At 37.0% G+C, this 21,791-nt stretch overlaps 2 protein-coding genes and 1 long non-coding RNA gene across 5 annotated transcripts; 2 read left to right on the top strand and 1 right to left on the bottom strand.

Annotated features, from left to right (window-relative positions):
- Window positions 1–8,683: 8,683 nt before the first annotated feature.
- Window positions 8,684–18,211, bottom strand: LOC116288553 (uncharacterized). 3 transcript variants are annotated; one of them, XR_004196200.2, is made up of 5 exons: window positions 17,904–18,211; window positions 17,085–17,269; window positions 16,688–16,809; window positions 16,081–16,236; window positions 8,684–9,479 (listed from the first exon to the last, which is right to left on the bottom strand). It is a non-coding gene; the product is annotated as an uncharacterized LOC116288553 (long non-coding RNA). The 3 variants fall into 3 exon arrangements; XR_016120798.1 differs by having other exon boundaries at window positions 16,081–16,809; XR_016120799.1 differs by lacking the exon at window positions 17,904–18,211 and having other exon boundaries at window positions 16,081–16,809; window positions 17,085–17,277.
- On the top strand, window positions 12,833–13,617 carry LOC148908447 (uncharacterized). The gene is made up of 3 exons (XM_089035208.1): window positions 12,833–12,867; window positions 12,970–13,118; window positions 13,358–13,617. The coding sequence occupies exons 1-3, from the start codon at window positions 12,833–12,835 to the stop codon at window positions 13,615–13,617; spliced, it is 444 nt and encodes a 147-aa protein (XP_088891334.1).
- A 2,210-nt stretch (window positions 18,212–20,421) lies between the features above and the next one.
- LOC116288552 (uncharacterized) lies at window positions 20,422–21,501 on the top strand. Its single transcript, XM_031695353.2, has one exon. The coding sequence runs from the start codon at window positions 20,422–20,424 to the stop codon at window positions 21,499–21,501; it is 1,080 nt and encodes a 359-aa protein (XP_031551213.2).
- Window positions 21,502–21,791: the final 290 nt, after the last annotated feature.

Genomic DNA, 21,791 nt, shown 5'->3' with positions numbered 1-21,791 from the left:
CAACATCCAGCTCTCCTAATATGAATGATCAGTCTTCACCACAAACACAATTCTCTAAACTTAATGAGGACGATAAAGCCGGGGTCGAGAGTATTCTCTACCTCCTTGATAAATTTGGGGTTGGAGATGAATTGTCCATGACCATAGATGGATTGCCCAAGTCCTACTTGATTAAACAATGTAGAAGTGAACTCAACAAGAACTGCATAATTACTTCTACCCCAGGCAAGGCCCCAGGTGCACAGCATCATTTCAAAGAATTACTAACTGATCAAGTTCAACAAATGGTATGTACATATTTGTATCTTGTTTTTATTTTCAGATTGTGGAGGCCGTACTTGAAATGCTCTCTTTAGAAGGCTTCTAATTTACTTACATCAGTAAATCATTGTCTTTACAGAGAAAGTCAAATGTGATTCAAGAAGGTGAGAAGGTGAAAGTTAAATTGAGTGGTGATGGTGCCAGAATGAGTAGGGCGAGTAATTTTATATTGCTCAACTTTTCAATTCTTCAGAGTACAGATGATCTATTATCATCAAAAGGTAAATATTATTAGATTTGTACAATTTATAAGATGAACTAAAGTGTTTTTCATAGGAATTTCATTAAACAATTGCAAATTATCTCATAGGTACTCACACCATAGCTGTAGTAAATGGCCCTGAAAGCAGAGAAACTATAGAGAGCAGCTTTAAGAACATTCTTGATGAGGTCAATGATATAATAAAGTATGGCTACATAACTGTGGATAACAAACAATTAGAGATAGAGATGTTTCTTGGAGGTAATTACAAGGTACACTTCATATATACAGTCATATTCCATGCAATAAAATATTATATTTATGGACTAGGTATTAAGCATAAAAAGTTGTATTTCCTTATCTGTGTAAGTCGTTTATCTTTTCAGTTCCTGCTGCTGGTTATGGGCCTCACTGCAGCTAATTCCAACTATGCTTGTTTGTGGTGCAAAGTTTTTAAGAAAGACAGGTATATGCTTAAGTACCCTAGCTTGCCCTTCATATTTTATTCATTGTTGTTAGGATAACAACAAGTAAATGTAACCACATGCTGATAAAAAAAATAAAAATTATAACTTTAAAAAAGTAAATAATAGTTACAGTATTGTTTTCTTAAGGGGTGACATGACCAAGCCAGACAACTACTAAAATGAGGCACCTCTCAAGCGAACACTGGAGTAACTGCATGAATGTGCCTGCAAATCAAAGGGAGAAAACTACTGTTGTGTTTCCACCTCTCCTTAACATCCAACTGGATCACATAATATTGGATGAACTACATTTAATGCTCCGCATAACAGATATTTCAATTGGTAACCTTATTGAAGATGCAATGCAGTGGGATGATAAGGAGAGTTTCCTCAGCCATTTGAGTGGAAAGCAAAAAATCCATCTTGACAAGCTCATCAATACCATCAATAGCTGTGGGGTTTCTTTCTCAATCTGGGAAAAAAGAAATGCAAATGGAAAAGGATCAGGTACTTGGGATTGGACAAGTTTAATGGGGGATGACAGGAAGAAACTTATGAAAGATCTTCCCAGCAAATTGGAGACTGTAATACAACAGGATACTGCAAAAACAGTAGTAGAATTGTGGAAGGTACCCATGTTAATTCAAATTTCAATTTAAATCCAAGTTTAATCCAAACAGTTGAAGCTAACAAAATATGATATAAAGTTATTTGTTGTATTTTTTATAGGAATTTGCCAATATGTATTTTGACTTCATTTCTTCCCATGAACGAACTAACATTGATGAATACCGTCAAAATGTAATTTGCAAATTACAAGATTTAAAATTTGTCTGCTATCCTAATGCCAAAGGAAATTTCTTTTTAGATGAAAAAAGGGATTGACGCCTTTGCTGAAGTGGGGCATAAGAGGATTGGATATGCCAGAGAACGTGTGACATGCTATATGCATTCAGCAGCATACCACATCCCACAAATGGTGAAGTTGCACAAAAATATAAAACAGTTCAGTGGCCAAGGTACAAATAACTTAAACATAACTACTAGATAGATGTGGCAGCGCGCCGTGTGGGATGGGCTCGGATATCAAATAAGAACATAATGTTTTATAACATAATTATGTTCTTAAACATAACTACATTAAATTTTTAAGCACAAGTAATATAATGCTGATATATAAACTTGCAGGTGTGGAAAAAAACAATGATGATGCTCGGAAAATAATACAAAGAAAAAGCAATCACACTGATGACCCCGCTGAAATCCTGCGTGCTGAGTTCAGAATCCATGCTTTGAAGCATAGGGAGAGAAAGCCCAGAAAATATACCAAAAAATTCAGAATACTGGCAAACCAACATCAAAGCAAAACGCAAAGCACGCAAGAGAATCAGCAATGACAAGGTCCCTGAAGTTTTGCCAAATGAAGTACCTCCTGTAATGGCGGAGCCACCTCCCAAGCAAAATAATAGAGCAAAAAGAAAGCAAGTTGTGTATTCAAGAAAGGGGGGGGGGGGGGGGGGGGGGGGGGGGGGGGGGATGCCAAACGAACCAAGAAAAAATAAGACATGTATGAGTAATATATATATATAGTATGCAAGTAGGAGACCTTCATGGGCATTTATAACGGCTAGCCATATCAGCGTAGTGCCAAAATATCTATGTTTATTAAGTGGAATGCAAATAAGGGTGAGACTGTATCTGATTTACAGACTTGAACATGATTAAGATTTTCTATTGTGCTTTGTTCATTGATTATTTATAATACAGTGTTCATTTGTGAATTCCTATTAAGAGATATAAGCTTAAAGTGCATATTACCCCTAAAAATGAACCAATTTTAAAAGATTCTAGACATCATCAGATTTCGAATGATATACATATGAGGTCGATCTGGCGATTCCGGGGGGAGATATTGAGGCTTAAAGTTGCCATTTTGGGCTTCATGTGCAGGGATGAACGTGAAGAAGTGATCTAGGAACGAGAGTAACCCGTGACGTCAGGAAGGGTACCTGTACATGCGCATTGGGTACTTCGTTTCGGAGCATGCGTAGTTGGCCCTAGTTTCTAACACTTTATTTCTACGATAATTTACAAGCTTTCAAGGTGATTTTTGACGTGTTTTTCGGTATGGTTTATCGCTGTTCTGTGGAACATTGCTCTAATAGAAGTTCGAAAGTTTTAGGGCAAACATTATTTAAGATACCCTTTGAAAATGACCCGAGGCCTGAAGCCATAGAAAGGAGGAAAAGATGGGTAAATTTTGTCATTACCTCAAAAAGAATGGCCAACTGGCAGCCAACAAAGTCGTAGAATATGCTGCCGGCACTACGTCTACCGATTTTGTGAAACGGTACGATGTACTTGATGGTACCAGCAATAACTTGCGCAAAAACCTAAGGATGGACGATATAGGAATTGCAGTATGGCCATCAGTCTTCGTCGATTCCGTGATGACAGAACCTGCTGCCATGTCTCCCAACAGTCGAAGGAAGGTAAGTATTCTGTATATTTTACCTTGTACACTTCATCCTAGCTCACGACGTCCTGCTATATTTTTCGAAGAGTGTCCAAGAACATTTCAGATCTTAAATTACAGCCAGCAGAAGAAAGAAGTGAAAGTGATGACGAAATTGATGTTGACAGTGAAGATGAGATGGAGTTTATGAATGTGAGCTACACAAGTATTGAAGTGGAACCAGGAGCAGAGAGTGGAAGTGAGTTTTTTCCAACTCCTAAGAAAGCCAAGATGGAATCTGACACAGAAGATGAAGAAGAAAGCGAAAACAAGTAAGTGTGTTTTCCTGTGGGTGGTTGAACCATGTGTGTGTGATTGAGGAGAGACAAAATATGATAAAATTATTGAAGGCTGTTGACATAATTGGTTCACTATTAAGGGGGGTTGGGGTTGACATATTTCTCAAGACTGTTGCTAAGGAAAATGTTTCATGTTTGATTTTAGGACCAGCACAAGTGACAATCTGAGACTGGAGCCAAAGTTTATTGTTTTCCTTAGTCAGCTGCTGCTCCTTTTTAAATTCTGCCCAGTATGCAAATCTGATGATCCCTTGGTAGAGGCAGAGGCGTTGGGAACGATGGCTAAAGTACGAACTGTTTGTTCAAACCCCAAGTGCCCAAAGAGAGACAGTACCTGGAATAGCCAGCCCATAATGCCAGGGACAAAGATGCCTGCTGGAAACTTTCTGTTGTGTTTTGCCATCTTGTTGCTGGTAGCACAGCAAGTAAAGTACTCCAGATGTTTTCCCACATGGGCATTTGCTGTTTTTCTTTGATAACCTACTTTTTACATCAGAGAGTAGGTATTATTAATAGTGTATTATTACTTTTAAATCACAAATCACTAACAGTATTTCTTGTTTATCAACAGAAAAAGCTGTTTCCTGCAATTTTTCTTCATTGGAAGAAATATCAAAACAGTTGTTGGACATGTTGGTGGAGAGGGGGACCCTGTTGTCATAGGTAGTGATGCAAGGCATGATAGCATGGGTCATAGTGCCAAGTACGGGGCCTATACAATCTACTGCTGTTGTGCTGCAGCAATCATTCACTTTGCTCTTGTTCAGGTATGTTGTATGTAGTTTTCATATACTGTACACTTAATTGAAAAACCTTATTGTGTTGCAAGAATGTTAAATAATCAAAACAGTAAATGAGGCTGATATCCTGCATATTCATTTGAATTTTGCTCTTGAAATCTGATTCATGTTAACCAACAAAAAATTGTTGTATATGTAAACATACTCCAAATGACTAGGATATAAACTACCTTTAACACCCATTGGTCTCAGCTTTGATGATTTAATCTATTCAACCTGGCAAGTTTTTTAATTAGGTGTATAAAAGATTGTTGTCTAATATGATGCATACATTGCCTGTGTTATTTTTTTCTTCAACTTGTGACATTTGAAGTGAGCAATTTTTATTTTATTTTCTTACATAGAGAAATGAAGCTGGCAATAGTCCTGCCATGGAATACATGGGATTTCAGCAATGTATGGACTTTCTTTTGGGTGCATTCGCATCGCAAAGCACATGAGGGAGAGACTCCCAGACATCAAGCATTATTTCGACTTGTGGCATATCAAGAAAAGTAAGAAATATGGAGCACACTGTGTTTATAATATTGCTGATATATAGCCTGGTTCTCACTAGCAACTCAAGTGCAGATAGTACTTTAGGGATGACTGAATGTTTTGTTCTAACTGAATATAAGGGCTAACTGACAGACTAACTGCGCTTGCATTGCTAATGAGAACCAGGCTTAAGTACTCATTTCAACAAGATACCAAAAAACTGTACAGCTCAGGCTGTAACAGTTCAAAGGTAAACATCAAGAGTATTGTTGAGAACATACACAAGTACATGCAGAACATACACAAGTAGGGATATCCAGCATTCATATTCTAACACAAGAGGATAAGTTAATTATTAGAATCATCACCAAGAGCTACTTTTATGAAAGAAAAAGTCAATTTCTCCTGAAATGCTATGATTGACTTTCAGAATCGTCTTTAAATAGCCCTCGAAATATCCGCCATTTTTAAAGTGCCAGTCGAGTATAACCGGAAACGGTTTGTTACTCTCGGATGAGGTCGGAAAAAGGCGTCATTTTGAATTTTTAATAAGGTCCTTTTGAGTCATCCCTCATAAATATCTACCGGGAAGACACGATGTAGAAATGTTGTCATGAAAATGCTCTACCTTTGCCGAACTGTAGTTTCAAATAGATATAAGCAAATGCCTCGAAACTCAACACCATAAAAAAGAACCTATTTAAAATTTCTCATGCGAAATTCCAGGGCGAAATATTGAACAGATCTTGTTTTAGAGCTCTCTCTGTGAGTGATGTGGAATTGAATTTGAAAAATCCACAACCAACTTTGGGGCTTCATAATTCTAAAACGGCTTGATATAATTCCTTGAAACTCACTCATCACCAAGGGCATGACTCAAAATACAACATCCTTAAGTTTGGACAAAATCCATGAGGGATTTTTTGAGACCGATCCGAAAAACTGTTTTTCGGGAATTCCCCATAACTTTTGCATAATAAAGACGATCGACATGACACACCCAATATGTTAAACTTCAATCAATTGAACGATTTATATTTAAAAATCAAATGGCTGGAAAAAGATGAAGTCTGTTTTAGCACGCTTTGAATTCTACTGGTCGGAGCTTTCCGTTACTGATTTTAGCCACCTTAAAGGACGACTGACCCTCCAAAATGACCCATTTTTAAGAGAAACTAAATCATTTGAGAAGTCTAAAAATCCAGTTTTTAAAGGGGATAGAGCGTCCATTTTTCTAAAAAGAATTTTTGAAAACATCGCATATATCTCTCTGGTGGCCGCCATCTTGCGCTTTTATAGCGTAATGACGTCACAACGTCCAAAGAGTTCAAGCTTCCAGTTGTTTGGAAGCGTTTGCCTGACTTCTTTCTCAGTTTCTTATACGTTTTACCCAATATTACGACTTGGTCTTCAAATTAAAGGAAAGTCAGAATCTAATTCTTCTTCCTAAGGCTCGGACAGCTCGGGAGACGATTTTGCTCAAGAATTTTTAGGAATGGACGACAAGTTTGGTTTACGGCCATATCAATTCGAACCAGAGATAGAAATCTCCTCAGATGAAGAGTTCAGAGAAGTCTCTGAAATAGACATCAAAGACAATGAACAAGAGAACAATCGACTTACAAATTCTGATAGGTAAGTCGTACTTCTGTCTTAACACAAATATAAAATCGTATCTTGCCACTCGTATCTTGCCGTTCTTGTACTTTAGATATTGGTATGCATGAATCCAGTTTGCAACCAAAAGCAATACCAACTTTTACAATTTTAAAACATGTTTAAAAACATCGCTTGATAGTCAATAAGTTATATACGGTAGAATATAGATACATGGATATAGTTGTGTCACAAGTTGTGAATGTATACTCGCACTTGGGACAATCATTGAGTGTTCAAAAATACAAAGAATTGTTTTATTTCTCATTACTCAATATCCTGCCTGGATTCTTACCTGTTTGTGCCAATAAGTATGTTCTTCGCACAGTATGGGCTCAGTACAAACAGCAGTACAGTAATTCGTAAGAAGGCCCAGAGCACAAGCAGTACAGACACATTGCATATAGGCAATTTCGCACAGAATTGGCTCAGTACAAACAGCAGTACAGTAATGCGTACGAAGGCCCAGAGCATAAGCAGTACAGACACACTGCATATAGGCAACTAGCTAGATGGTGCTGTGGAGTTCTTGGAAAGGAAGTTCGGGTCGTATCGCCATCTTGCGCTGTCATGTGCATCAAAGCACACATCCCTCCCCCTGGACTAGAGGAGGACTTTGAAGGTTTTCACTTTGTAGATGATTAGCTTGACCTAAAGTTACATGGAGTTATTATATACATTTTATTTATTCCTTACTTCATTTCGTATACACAGAGTGGATTTTTGTCTATCAGGATTTCTGAATTGATAAATTGAAAAGGAAAACATAGAAAGGATGAGACCAAAATGTATAAGACTCATGAATTTATTTTTAGATGAAGTATATATAGAAAGGTTGTTTATATAAATGTTTTGTAAGTTTTGCATATTTTATTATTTAAAAACAACTATACCTAGACAAAATATCCAGCTGAATAATGAACCTAGTGTACAAAACACTAGTGGACAAAATCATGAGCTAACCAAGCAAATTTTGCAATTATACTAGGCATGGATAACCAATATTTCCTGGGCACGAATTTGTCTGAAAACAAGGCTAGTCAGTATTGTTTATAAAGAATTTGCCTTGAAGTAGTACGCTATAATGGATTCAAAAATTGTGCTAAATGAAAAAACATATTCTCAGTGCTTCTCTTGGCGATAGAATCTCACCCCATCTTAGAATCTCGGTACTGACTAGTCTCATTGTCAGACAGAGCATTGGTAGAGGAAGAGATAAAATCATTGAAGAAATACGAAGAATGATTGATCGACCTTCTTCCAAATATAGCGCTGCTGAGATAATGAAGTGTACGATATGCCTCCAAACAGCACACACTTCCCTGCTGCAAGTTGCTCTGCATGTTTTGCATTTATTGGGTGTATACAATGCATAGAGCAATGGATTGAGTCATCGTTATCCTCATCCAAATGTCCACTCTGCCGTACAAACCAGCATATACAACGTGGTCCCGGTATGTAGTAGGAATTATGGATCTTTTGGATCAAAATGTCTCTCCCTTTTCTGGAATTTCTGAAACTGCTAATGTCAACACTGCCATTGTTGTAAATTCTGCCACAGATACTAATGATGATGGTGATGATTATGATGATGAAATGAATGGATTATGGAATTTTCTGACATATTTATGGTTGGACCTGTGGATATTATATCCCCACAATAAACAATGGCCAGATAATTTATCAAGAATGGACAAACCCGCGAAATTTATTCCTTGCAACTAAACCCGTGACAGCATCCAACCCATAAACAGAATTAAAACAATGTCAACTATCTGAACCTTACAACAGAAATTCATGTACCAGTGTTCCCAAGAGCCCATGACAATCTTTGTGTGAAGGGAACACAGAATCAACAGTGCTTTTGCTTGGTGAAAGAAGTGGAAAGAGGTGAAAGTAGAGTCATGGTGCAGTGGTACAAAGAAACAAGGAGATCAAATGTTTGGAGTTTAATGAATCATGAGGATACAATACCTTTTTCTTCAATTATTAGTTTGTGCAGTGTAAAAAAGCATTTAGTGGGTATCGTATTACAGTTCCTTAACTTAAGACTACCATGAGTAGTTGGATTTACTGTACATGAAATTAAGAAAATATATAGTGTAGCTCCCGAAAAAAATGTCCATACCCTACATCACACTGCATTGTGTTTCTGCCTTTTGTACATTAATGTAAATAAAAATACCTAGAATTGTAAGTAGCAGGGATTGCTAATATTTAGAAGTCTACTAACACACACGCATACCCATACTAAAAAAACATTTGAATATTCTCTATACACAACTCTCAACTCATTTGATTTTTTAAGAGGAAGAAAAACTTGAGAACCCAGAGATAAATTCTTCCAAAGAAGAGAACACACCAAAGTCTGTGAACTCACATGTTGCGACCAAAGGGCTTGAAATTATATTCAAGTTACTGTATAAGTAGACCAAAAAATACTATGTAGATGACAATATGATTCCCTTCAAAGCATCAAGCACCTCACTTAAACCAGGCCTATTATTTGAATAGAAGTGGGTAACTTTTTTTCCAATCTCTAGCAGATCCTATTTCTTATCCCCAAGTTCTTTCCTTTCTTTGAATACTTTAATGGTAGAACAAAATAAAATAAAAACAAAGGAATATGTATCACTTCTCACACTTTGAGGTCCACCAAGTACTACATCTGGAGCAATATGGGGATAATTTTGTCTGTAGTCTTCTCTTTCAATATGGTTGGAAAGCTGTTTACAATCGATCCTGGGAAAATTTAATACAAAACATTTGATAAGACATTGGGAATGTAGATTTGAACTTATCATTTTTCGCTTGTGCTCTGTTGGGATTATTAGGGTTCAAGATGCATGACTAATGGTGGAACAGTGACCCTTAATGCTTGTTTGTCTTGGATGAATTTTAGCCCTAACACATTTCAACTAAATTTATACTTTTTTATCCAGTAAAAGACGTAACGTACATAGACAGGCTGATACAGCTAAACTTACTTCCTCTAGAATTCCGCAGAGATATACATGACTTAGTACTCTTGTTTAAATTTAAGGTTGGGCTCATTTTCGCTAATTTTAAACTCTTTTTTCTTCCTCAAACAAGTAGTTATGCTACTCGTAAATACGATCCCGCCAACTTCCGTTTTCATTTTAAACACTCTAAGAATTATTTTACTGACTCCTATTTTCCTAGATCTGTTAAGTTATGGAATAACCTCCCACATTCCTTTAAATATGTATCAACTGTTTCACAATTCAAAAGTCTACTTTTCAAGCACTACAAAACTAGCTTAGTACTTACAGACCGCCATAGTGTGATGCTCATGTAATAGTTTATAAGTTTGTTTATATAAGTATTCTTAAAGTGCCTATAACCTTTATAGGATTATGATCAATTTTGATTTTCTGTGTGTTGGAGATCAATAAACTTAAAAAAATTTTTTTCGATTGATAAAATATTTTCGGAGATATAACGCCCTAAAGTACGCAGTTTTGCCACGCCCCATCGATTTGGACGGGATAAAGGGAAACTGGGACCGAGCAGAGTCTCACTGAGTGGTGACGTCACAACAAGAACGAATTTTTTGATAAGCAAAGATTCTTACTAGTTTCTTCTGTCAGAATATGAGAAAATGCCGACTAGATGTGTTGTTGCTGGGTGCTCAAACACCCCAGATTTTACGCAAGCTATATACCTGCATAAGATACCATTTCATAACGACAATCGCTCAAAAGCAAAGTCCAGGAAGAAGCAATGGATTGATTTCGTGAAGAGAAAGCGAGCTAATTTCAACCCCTCGACTACCTCCGTCATATGTTCTTCACACTTTCTACCAGAGGATTACAATCAGAGATTCGATTTTGTCTCAAAAAATCGTCCTCAGTTAGCTAGAGATGGGGTTGGGACTGTTGCCATCCCAAGGATTTATGTCAGCAACCATGAAGAGGAAACCAAACTGTCGGATCGTAATTGATCGTAAATCTCCAGGAATGTTTAATACTTGTTTGATAGTACCAATCCTCTGATTTTGGTTTTCAAACTGTTTTTACTATCTATTTTCCAAAGGTTTTAAAAGATGCCATTGCCTCCGTGTCTTCACCGAAAGAAGTTGAGTTGCCGGTGCGAGAAGTAGTCGAACAACAACAAGGTTTCGAACGACAACAGGTGTGTGATCCGCCATCGGCTGACGAAGAGTCGAGTTCTTTTACGAATACAACAGACACCCAGCAACCTCAACACTCTGATCACATACATCTTGTAAGTATTCGTATGCAATTTGTATTCTCAGCGATAATTTTTACATTTTGCCTGAAAAATGCTCGATCACTGGAGTTGTGTATTTTCTATCGTTATGGCAACTGGACAGCTGATAGTGTACTCGTTTTACAGGAAAAGACGAAAGATAGCAGCTGTCAGACGAAAGCTTGCATTGGTTGTCTTCGTTTACAAGACAAGACTCGTCAGCTTCAAAATGTCATCAAAGGCTACAAGGAAAAGATTGAAAAATTAAAACAAGAAAAAACGACAGCTTCCATCGGTAGGTTGGATATTCGTAGATTTTAGCTTATATTTATATGTTACTTTCTTGTTTGATATGTTATCTAGAGTATTAAAAATAAAAGTGATGATGTTTTAAAAGTAAAGGGCAGTTCAGTGCCTTTCGAAATCCAATGCATTGAACCAAAATCTGCAACATCCACTGCAACACTTTCTGTGCAGGTATCATAATAATATGAGCCCTACATTTTCTCCACAGGTATCCAGTGTGCAGTTGCTTATGATGATATAATTGATTATGATGGCAATGATGAGATGACAGAGGAAGTGGCTTCAGAAATGAGTGATATCGAGGAGGACGATGATGATGATGTTGAAAGAGTTGAAAATGAAGAAGATGAAGATTGTTTTATGTCAGATGATGGAATGTTGAGTGATGATTACCAGCCAGACAGTGAACCAGACACAGCTGGGGAAGAGGATGGTCAAGATGACACCTGCCAACAAGACGATGGGTAAGGTTTAGAAAAATTATCAAGGAATATCTAGAAATAAATATGGCTCAAATGATCTTTTCATTGGTGTATTTTCAGGTTTACAAATTTGAGAACAGAAAGGAAATATATTGTGTTCGTGTCAAAGTTGTTACTGTTGTTTCAATTTTGTCACTTGTGTAAATCTGACAACCCATTAGTTGAGTATCGTGAGCGTGGTACAATGATGACAGTCACAACGGTTTGCCAAAACCCAAAATGCCACAAAAAAGAGTTTGTGTGGAACAGTCAACCCCTTATGCCTGGCTCCAGGATTCCTGCAGGAAATTTCCTTCTTTCATTTGCGATACTACTGTCAGGTGGCTGTGCTAGTAAAGTGCTCCAGATGTTTTCACACATGGGCTTAGCATGCATCTCTCTAAAAAGTTACTTTAAACATCAGAGGGTAAGTTCCTTAACATAAACAAGACATTATTTTATTTTTAAAACCTTTAATACCTGTATAGAGATTGGCATTCCCTTGCATGGCTCTCAGCATCCAACTGCGTCAGTATTTACTTTCAATATATTGTCTAGTGGGCAAACCAAACAAAGATGCAAAGCACTTCCAAATGAGTTTTATTCTCATTACCTTGATTACCTTTTGATATGCCTCTATTGTGTTCTTATACATATATAACCATTTATCAATTAGGAGACTATTCCTTGCTATATATGTGCACTGGAAGAAGTATCAGACACAGATCATGGAGAAGCTAAAGGGGACTGAAGAACCACTGATAATCTCTGGTGATGGAAGATTTGATAGCATGGGCCACAGTGCAAAATATAGGACCTATACGATATTTTGTTGCACTACTTTTTAATTATTATTTTACATCATTTTATTGTCCAATATATTATGATAGCATGTTTTTTATTACTGTGTGTCTTTGAAGATTTATGTATCTCTTGTTATTTTATTACTTCAATATAGATTCTGAAGTGTATGACAAACTGACTTCTGCCCTTAACAAAAAAAGTCTTGTCAAAGGCATTCAGCAAGCTTCACCTATAGACCAGACCAGCTGTTTAGAAGGGTTTCACTCCGTTCTAAACCACTTCCCTCCAAAAATGCTTTCCTATTCACATCCAGGAATGTTATACAGGTATGTATAATAATGCATGAATTATGGGTTATGTTGTAGCCTGACAATCACCTTGCTTTTCCTACACCTCCCTCTACCTCTCTTTTTCTTCTCTTTTTGTAGACACATACTTGCTACCATACATTTCAATTCCAACCTTGTGCGTGAAGTCAAGAAAAAGCCAAATGGTCTTAACCAAGTTAAAATTGTGTATCCAAAGTTTAAGAATGGAGAAGCAACAGTCAAAGATGGCAGAGTAAAACCAAATTTTGGTAATGCATTTACTGTGTTTTGTTAGACTGGAGTGATAGAGTGTTCACACTAAACCAGTGAAACCAATATCAACTTTTAGTACCAAATGTAACAATAGAACAGAGGATTTTGTATCAATCAGTACTATTTATTATTCACAGGTTTAGTGCGTGCATTCTGCACAGCATAGACCTTAATATGTATATATATATATATATATTTTGCATGTTGCTTCAATTATTTCGTTTTTGTCCTGCAGATTATGTGGAAGATATTTTGAACACATACTTAAAGGCATTTGGTCAACCAGGTTCTCTTGAGGATGCAAGAAAAGAGCTGAAAGAAATGGCTCCCCCACCAATGAACTCAATGCTTGACAAAGAATCCAGAGAGAAAGCCTTAGAAAAGAAACTTAGAAGGGATAGTATGGTTGTGAAAGATGTTCCACCAACAACGCCATGTAAGCTGGAGCCTCAATTAAATATTGTAGAGTGTGACACTCAAATTTGTGACCAGTAGTAATGTATTTGCAAACTTTTGTCTGGGCTGTTACACAGTCATCATTGCAGTAATGTGCTATCAAGTGACAAAAGAATGTAAATACATTATAAAAAGTCACAATTTTAAGACTAATGTGGTAAATTAAAAATTCAAGCTAGTGTTGTGTTACTTTTTCCATAGTGTCTGAAGTCCTGGCTGAAGAAAGTAGAAAAAGGAAAAAAGGCCCAACCCTGCTGTAGAGTATGCAAGAAACCTATGAAGGGACATGCAAGAGTTACAGACTGCCCTGTTAATTTAGCAAAGCTTCGTGAAAATTAAACTATTATGTTTTGAAAACCATGTAATAATTTTAAACTAATACAACATATTGGTGGATAGTTGTAGGAAAAAGTGTTCTTTATTTAAACTTATAGGAAAAACATAACATATACTTTAATTATTGTACTGAAATTGTGTAAGTAAAAGGTATTATCATATAATGATTCATAAAATACCTATATTTCTCCTTTTCGAAAAACTGATATTTTCACATGTGAAAATATCGTTACCGTATGTATTTAAGCTATTAGTTTATAAAGAAATACTTTTTGTAATAATAAAAAGCTTGTTAAGTTGATTTTATGGATAATTATATAATAAACAGAATATTACATGGGCGCTTGGAGATACGAAATGTATCTTCTCGCTGCGCTCACTTGTGAGAGATTTTTTCAACACTCGAAGAAAAATTTCGTATCTCCGCGCGCCCATGTAATATCCTCTATTTATTGAGCAAAATATTGACTAGTTTTATTATTGCATGCATCTTTCGTAATACATAGAATGATGATAGTAAAGTCAAACTTTATAACCCAAATTTCTACTTTGAGGTTTGTTTGTTTTTTGCTTTTGTTTTTGTTTTGGAGTAAGTCCTACTTTTAAGTAACTATAAAACTGGGGCCAGCTATAAACAATGAAAGAAACTAGCATGGAACTATTTGACAGGATAAAACCCAAGTGTCATATTGTATGGAAAAATGTGCTATATTTGTCCTGATTCTTGTCTGATTTTAATTTGTGTGTTTGTGTCTTATAGGTGGCCACAGCTTCATAGTTACACTCTCAATACAAAGGGGGAATAATAAATAAATACAGTTCAGCAAATGTCAGTTATTCATCATCCTCGAACCCAGTGAAATCGTTATCTTCCCCTGGAAACATTTTTCGTATGGCGTTATATGCACAAGCTGGCAGTGCATATCTCTTGCCTGACCCCAAATAACCATGATTAAGCTGGGTAAATTCTCTGAACGCAGTGGCTCGAAGAAATCTATAAAATAAATCAAATGATAACAGTTATTATTTAAGTTACCAAAATTTGTAGAATAAAAGAGCAGGTGGAGGAAGAAGGATTAATCTGGATAGTGATAAAAGCATTAAATACATGCACGATACTAGTAATGGTATTCGGCAAATGATTTCAGTTTGCTTTACATGAAAACTTACTCGTTTTCTGTGCCTGTTTGACGGTATCTTGTCCTATCGATAGTCCTGTATTTCACAGCGGACGAACGCAATGACCATGTATTTAAACAAACAACTTTCTCTTTCGGGGTTATATTCTTCTAGTCATTCATTATCATCTAATGGTTTACCGTCATAAACTTCTTCGTCAGAATATTTCTGTTCGGGATATCCATGAACGGCTTCGTCTAGTTCTTCATCCTCGAGGTCGTAAATACTCTCATTCTCGTCGCTTGAATCAAAGTATTCATCAGAATTATCAATGGATTCCATCTCACAGCCTTTCTTTGACAACTGGTTAATTCCAAAGATACAAAGAGGCAAATAAAACGACCCAAAACAGGTAAAAACACTGGAAGGAACATCCAAGCTCTACTTTGTTTTACTTATTGGAAGCCAAGTCGTTCTTGTTGTGATGTCATTCGACGCAAACTAGGTACCAGACCTCGCGATCCCGTCCAAATCGGTAGGGCGTGGCAAAACTGCGTACTTTAGGGCGTTATATCTCCGAGAATATTTAGTCAATCGAAAAAATTTTTTTCGTTTATTCATCTCCAACACACAGAAAATCAAAATTGATCATAATCCTATAAAGGTTATAGGCACTTTAAGTTTTAGGCCCGGGTCAGGCACCATACTTCACGGCAGGTTGAACTGAAAAGCATTATTTTTGGGACTGTACGTTCCGCTTTGGGTTCGGCTCATGTGGGGTGCAGCATTTTACCTGGGCCTTAAACAGACATATTTTATATTTTCCTAATTAACGTAAGGAGTTGAATTTCAATTGGGGCTATCGCCCTGTTTTCTTCTCCGGCCGCTCTTCGCTTTGTATGTTGTGCATTTAATTGTATTATGTTTGTGGCAAAATTCCAATAAACTAAGCTAAACATTGAAATGCTCTCCACGGCCATGTTATGATGATAACAAACAATTGTTATCAGTAATTTTAATTTAGTACAACCACACTCCGCTACATACCTCTAGATTTGTTTATGTAGGTAGCTTTGCCCAAATCAATAAGAACAGGACACGTGCTTTCTTGATTTTCCTGAATATCTATGTTGTTGCCCTTGCTGTCATTATGAAGGATGCCTTGCTTGTGAACGCTTATAGCACTTACTATGTCACACATAACTGGAACAAAGGAATTGATAAATATGTCATAGCATACTTCCATCAACAGTGTACAATTTTGTAGCCAAAATAAAAGGCTTTTTCTTTGTCAAAACACACAATAACATAGCAACATGAGGATGACTTGGAATCTTTGTAAGAATATCTGCTTCTTTGTGAACACCTGTGTAGTTTTGGCATGATTTAAACACCTCCACTGCAATGGGTAGTCGCTTGTTAGTTCCTTGATAACATTCGATAACGGCCGATCCCTCTTGCATTTGTCGTGATATATTTGAAATTCAAAAACGTGTTAAAAACTCACAAAAAAGCACAAACAATCACACGGGGGAACAAATTACTAAATAGACTTTAAGAAGGCAAAGGATGAATAATTTAACTACTATATTCAAACTAAAAAGGTTAAAAATTGATTACCTGAAGACGAAAGTTAACCCAAACATTAGCTTACCTGTGATTTAGGCATGCACAGTTGAAACTTCCGGTCCGAAATTCACGGACCGGACGCCAACTTAAAATCGGTTACAACCAGAGCCTCTCACTTCTCGGTGCTGACCATGAGGAACGTGGGCTCTGGGTACGAGATTGATTCAGAAAGTGATTCAAAAGAAAAGTAACATTAATCTAAATTAAAGCTAATTAAAGCTTTAATCATTGTTAAGAGAAATGTGATTAATAGTGTGTTGTTCATTTGATGCTCAAATTGGGTATGTAGGAACAACCTGTTGACAAACCACAGATTGTTGAAATGTCTAACGACGATCTTAAGAAAAGAGCAAGATATTCACCAAACAAAATGCAAAGCTCGTAATGATCAGCGGTATTACTTGTAAACATGTATGGGCTACCTGAGGTAGGGACTGGAGAACCCGTGTTTTGATCGTGATGAAACTAGGATCTTTGTGCATACAATCCACGCCAATCCTCATCAATAAGTAAACGTCTTTACATGGTGTCAGAAAGAAAAGAACCAAGAAAGCCTCATCTCCATCCCGAACAGTGCATTAGTCAAATTTCTTCAGGAATCGGATATCTAGCGATCAAGAAAAGGAAACCCAATCCTTAGTAACACAATTTTGTCTTGAAATTGCCAATTTTACTGTAGTTTGAAATTAAAATAAAAGGCAGCAGCTTTAAGAGGGGTAGTTCGTATATATCACCTTAAGCGTGCAGAATGCGAAAAATCGAAATCGCTGTTTGTCAAAATGTAGGCCTTAGTGAGCTATAACTGTTGTAACTGTTGTTTTACTTCAATCGGATAAATATTAGGAGAACTGCGCACAGAAATCCATTTTTCGGGATCACTTCTAAGAAGCACTGGTGGCGTGCGCTGCTGCTAACGTTGTTCACGTGTAGTACTAAAGCGAAATGTCAAAAGCTAAGAAAAAAAGCAATTTTAAAGGACGTAGTCCTAATGTCGAGCGTTACGAAAGATCGTCGGGGAGGGACGAATACATATATTCTTTCCTCTCAAACAATCTCTCTGCGATTAGCTGCTAAAAACCAAGGCAGATCATTAGATGAGGAAACCCTCCGTCGGTATGAAACCTGCCTCATGGATTTTGAGGATTTTGCCAAGTCCCAAGGCCACAAGGCCACCCGTCCCGTACGTTGTGACGCAATGCTTACTGAAAGTTGTAAAGTCTTTGTAACCAGATGTTACTGACCTTTGTAAAAGGCGATAATGCTAGCGCCCAATCTCTTCTGGGTTTGCCGAATGGAACGCCTGTTGACCACTGCAAATAGTGTATTCCCTAACTTTTTACACAGCCTGTATTGCTGAAATCATCCCAAATAGTTCGTGTTTCTCTCAATAACGCCACAAACTGGAACTACCTAAACTTATTTTCAAACATATTTTGATCGCAGCTATATATATCAAGGTATAGTACTCCATGTTTGTTCAACATTTCCACATTAACTACTGGCTTACAACACAGTACAAGACACGTAATATACTACAGTAACTACTGGCTTACAACACAGTACGAGGCACGTAATATACTACAGTAACTACTGGCTTACAACACAGTACAAGACACGTTATATACTGCAGTAACTACTGGCTTACAACACAGTACAAAACACGTTATATACTACAGTAACTACTGGCTTACACCACAGTACAAGACAAGTTATTTACTGCAGTAACTACTGGCTTACAACACAGCACAAGACACGTCATATACTACAGTAACTACTGGCTTACTACTGTTTATTTGGATTACGAGATGTATTCGTATCTTATTGATACATCGATAGATGCCTAAAGCTCTCTATAAGCAAAAGCAAGATATTTTGAATAAATATTGGGAAGATGGAATGACTTTTATCTCCCAAAAAAAGACAATTGAAAAGGCAGCGAAAGATACGCTTTTAAGCCCAACAAAAGTCAAGGTGGGTAAAAATAATTTTTTTATGATTTCATGATATGTTCAGCCTATGAGAATTAATGGCATCTTACGTTTTTTGTTTTTGTTTTTTTCTATTACTGTATAGCAATGGATCGGCAACGAGAGGAAGCGTTGGGGCCAATCTAGAACAAGGACCTCGACAAGAAAGGCTCAGCCTTCGGTTCCATGCAAAACCCGAAAAACCAGTGCATAACAGATGCTTAAACCTGATTTTTTTAAATCTTCTCGTAAGGGCATTTTGTAACTTCATTTTTATAAGTATAAATTCAGAGTGGAAACTACAACGTTACGGTTTAGGTTGTAAATTCGTTTTATATACATCATCATAAAAATTTCAATTTTTTAATATTTTGTTTAAAAAGCAAAGCATTGGACATCCCCAACACGAAACCGGAATGTCTTGATTTTCAGTCAGATATCAGTGTAAAAGGTGCGGCATAATACGAACAACAAAATCGTGCAACTTGTCGCACAACATCCTTACCACCCCGATTCTTGTTGCGCCATTTTGTTGCAAAGAGTAGAAGCTCTCTTTACTATTCTGTGTACCAAAGAAAACTCTTTGCGTTTGGGGTGGTAAAACGAGCAACATTTGTTCTGCAATTTGCGTATTTTTTTGCTCGTATTACCTTAGCCAAAGGCTATTCATTATACTAGAATTAGGTTTGCAGGTTGTGATAGGAATTAACTAATACACGATTTTTGACCACTAGTGGGCAAGTCAATAGGGCAGGAGGATGGCAAAAGTGGACTGCAGCAGACGGCAAACGCCATGTGGAAAACGTTGGGCGCCGGGGAAATGGAAGTGTATACCCAAAGAGCAGAGGAAGCTAACAAAAATCCGGCTGTGCGAAAGAAGGAGTCGCGCTCTAAACGAGTAAAATGACTCTCGATCTCTATAGCGCTTAACAACTAGGAAATAATAATAATAATAAATATATACAAATAAAATTTCAATAAAAAAAATAAAAAAAAGAAGTTGAAAAATTATGAACTATAATTAATAGCATATTACATATAAAATGTTCAGTTTTTAAAGTGATCAAAATTAGTACGTTTTAATTTCTCTTGGTAAAGTGTTCCATAGAGTGGCTCCCGCAAATGCAAAAGATCTTCCACGAAAGGTCTTGTGTTTGATTTTGGGTACTATAAGATCGTTATTTCCATCAGCTCTCGTTCCTTTTATGGGTCTTTTTTTCATCATCTCCTCTAGGTACGATGGTCCAAGACCACTTATTGACTTGTAGGTTAAGGTATCAGGGTACCCCTAGCGACCATTGTGCATTCAACTCCTAATAGCACAAAACCTTTTAATCGAAACCTCAACAAAGTATACATTTTCTGTATTTTTGTAATATTTGATATAATTATTTCTTTCTTCTATACTTTAACTCTTTTTTATTCCCTATATTTTATTTAATTCCTACAATACTTTGTTAACTATTCTTTCTATTAAGAACACTACCTGACTACATTCTGCAAATGTTTTTACAAGCCTACTAGCTACCTCGATTAACCTTTGGTTACTGTAGCTAGTATGGCACCTTAACAGATGTCATATTTGTATTTTATGTTAAGTTAAACAATTGTAAATAAGGTGCTAAATAAAGATTTGATTGACTGATTGAAAATCATATAAAGATACTCTTCGTGGGCGCTCACGTGATCAATTTTCTGTAATATGATTCCTGGTTACCATACTGGTGTACAGCTTTGAGTAGAACGAAGACGTGTGTGAACCTTGCGAATCATCATTTTTACTCTATTTTCAATGGTTTTGTGTATTATTGTTGGTTGTTCGGCTAGATCTGGTCGAGACAAAGATTTTTCCTTCTTTCGAGTGCCTTGTGTGGTCACAAATAGAGGAGAATTAGAAGAGGAGCTTTCTCGAGAACGCCGAACACGCTGGATATCCGCCATAAGTCGGGATAACTTGACGGAAAAAATCCTAGATTCCCAACGTGTTTGTAGCCGACATTTTGTTTCTGGCAAAGCTGCTAGTCTATGGGATAGACATAATGTTGACTGGGTGCCCACTTTAAACTTGGGACACTCAAAAACTGCTTCAAACGCTTTGAGCGCCGAAGCGACGAAAGCAAGAGCAGATCGTGCGAATGAAAGAAGGAAGCGAAGCTTAGAATGGCAGGCTATGGAAGTCGCCGAAAAAGTTAAAAGAATTAATGAACCAGGACTTTGTGTTTCAAATATTGACTTTGAGACGGTAGATTTAACAGAATCTGTCGAAGGAATTGAGCAAGACGGTAACGAAGCAGCCTCTGATTCACCAGCAAACTGTACAGATGACATTTTAGCATCAGCTGCACAATCACTAAAACTAGTTGATAAAGCGTCCCAAACAGAGGAGTTTGAGTACCTTTTCGAACAGAGACGACCCAAATGTTTCAGCGAAAGGTACTTTCTCGAATCTGATGATTGTGACGAAAGAGTTAGATTCTACACAGGTTTGCCTTGCTTCTCTATTTTAAAGAAAACATTCCACCATGTCTCACCCCATGTGACATACAAGAGCAAAAGGCTCAGTCAGTTTCAAGAGTTTGTGCTGGTCCTGATAAGACTCAGACTGAATGTGTTTATGCAAGACCTGGCATATCGGTTTGAAGTATCTAGGAGAACTGTGAATAGAATATTTCATGCCTGGATGATAATCATGGATGAGAGGCTTTCCCCTCTTATCTACTGGCCAGACAGAGAAGCCTTGCAAAGCACTATGCCTCAGTGCGAAAGAGGGCAACATGCATTATTGATTGCTATGAAGTATTCATTAACAAGCCAAGCAATTACCTGGCCAGAGCACAAACATTCTCTAACTACAAGCACCATAACACCATAAAAGTGCTCATTGGCATTACCCCTCAGGGTACAGTGTCATTTGTCTCTTAAGCATTTCAGGCAAAATACATGTGTACTAAAACTTGGTAAGGATTGGTAGACATGTTTCCCAGTGATTTGTGTCTTGAACAATCCTCTCTTGAACAAAGGCGCCTTGCTTTTCATCATTTACAGCATAGACAACAAAATCACAATACTTTCTATTCACCGTAAACAGCTGCTGTTGAATTTGATAGTAGTAATTGTGGTTTCTCTTTAACTTCAATGTCCCATCAACTTTCTCTAGACATG

The sequence above is a fragment of the Actinia tenebrosa genome, unplaced genomic scaffold (genome assembly GCF_029948245.1).
Source record: "Actinia tenebrosa isolate PJP-AT-01 unplaced genomic scaffold, QUT_ActTen_1.0 PGA_scaffold3__52_contigs__length_22856419, whole genome shotgun sequence".
Lineage (NCBI taxonomy): Eukaryota > Metazoa > Cnidaria > Anthozoa > Actiniaria > Actiniidae > Actinia > Actinia tenebrosa.
The sequence above is the reverse complement of the archived record's forward strand: the minus strand, read 5'-3'. Positions and strand labels throughout refer to the sequence as shown.

Bases quoted from the DNA above. Each gene is read 5' to 3' on its own strand.
- LOC148908447 (XM_089035208.1), top strand. From the start codon at position 12,833: ATGCTTTCCTATTCACATCCAGGAATGTTATACAG. The intron at 12,868-12,969 runs GTATGTATAATA...CTCTTTTTGTAG, and splicing joins CATCCAGGAATGTTATACAG to ACACATACTTGCTACCATAC. The intron at 13,119-13,357 runs GTAATGCATTTA...TTTGTCCTGCAG, and splicing joins CAGAGTAAAACCAAATTTTG to ATTATGTGGAAGATATTTTG.
- LOC116288552 (XM_031695353.2), top strand. From the start codon at position 20,422: ATGGTTTTGTGTATTATTGTTGGTTGTTCGGCTAGATCTGGTCGAGAC.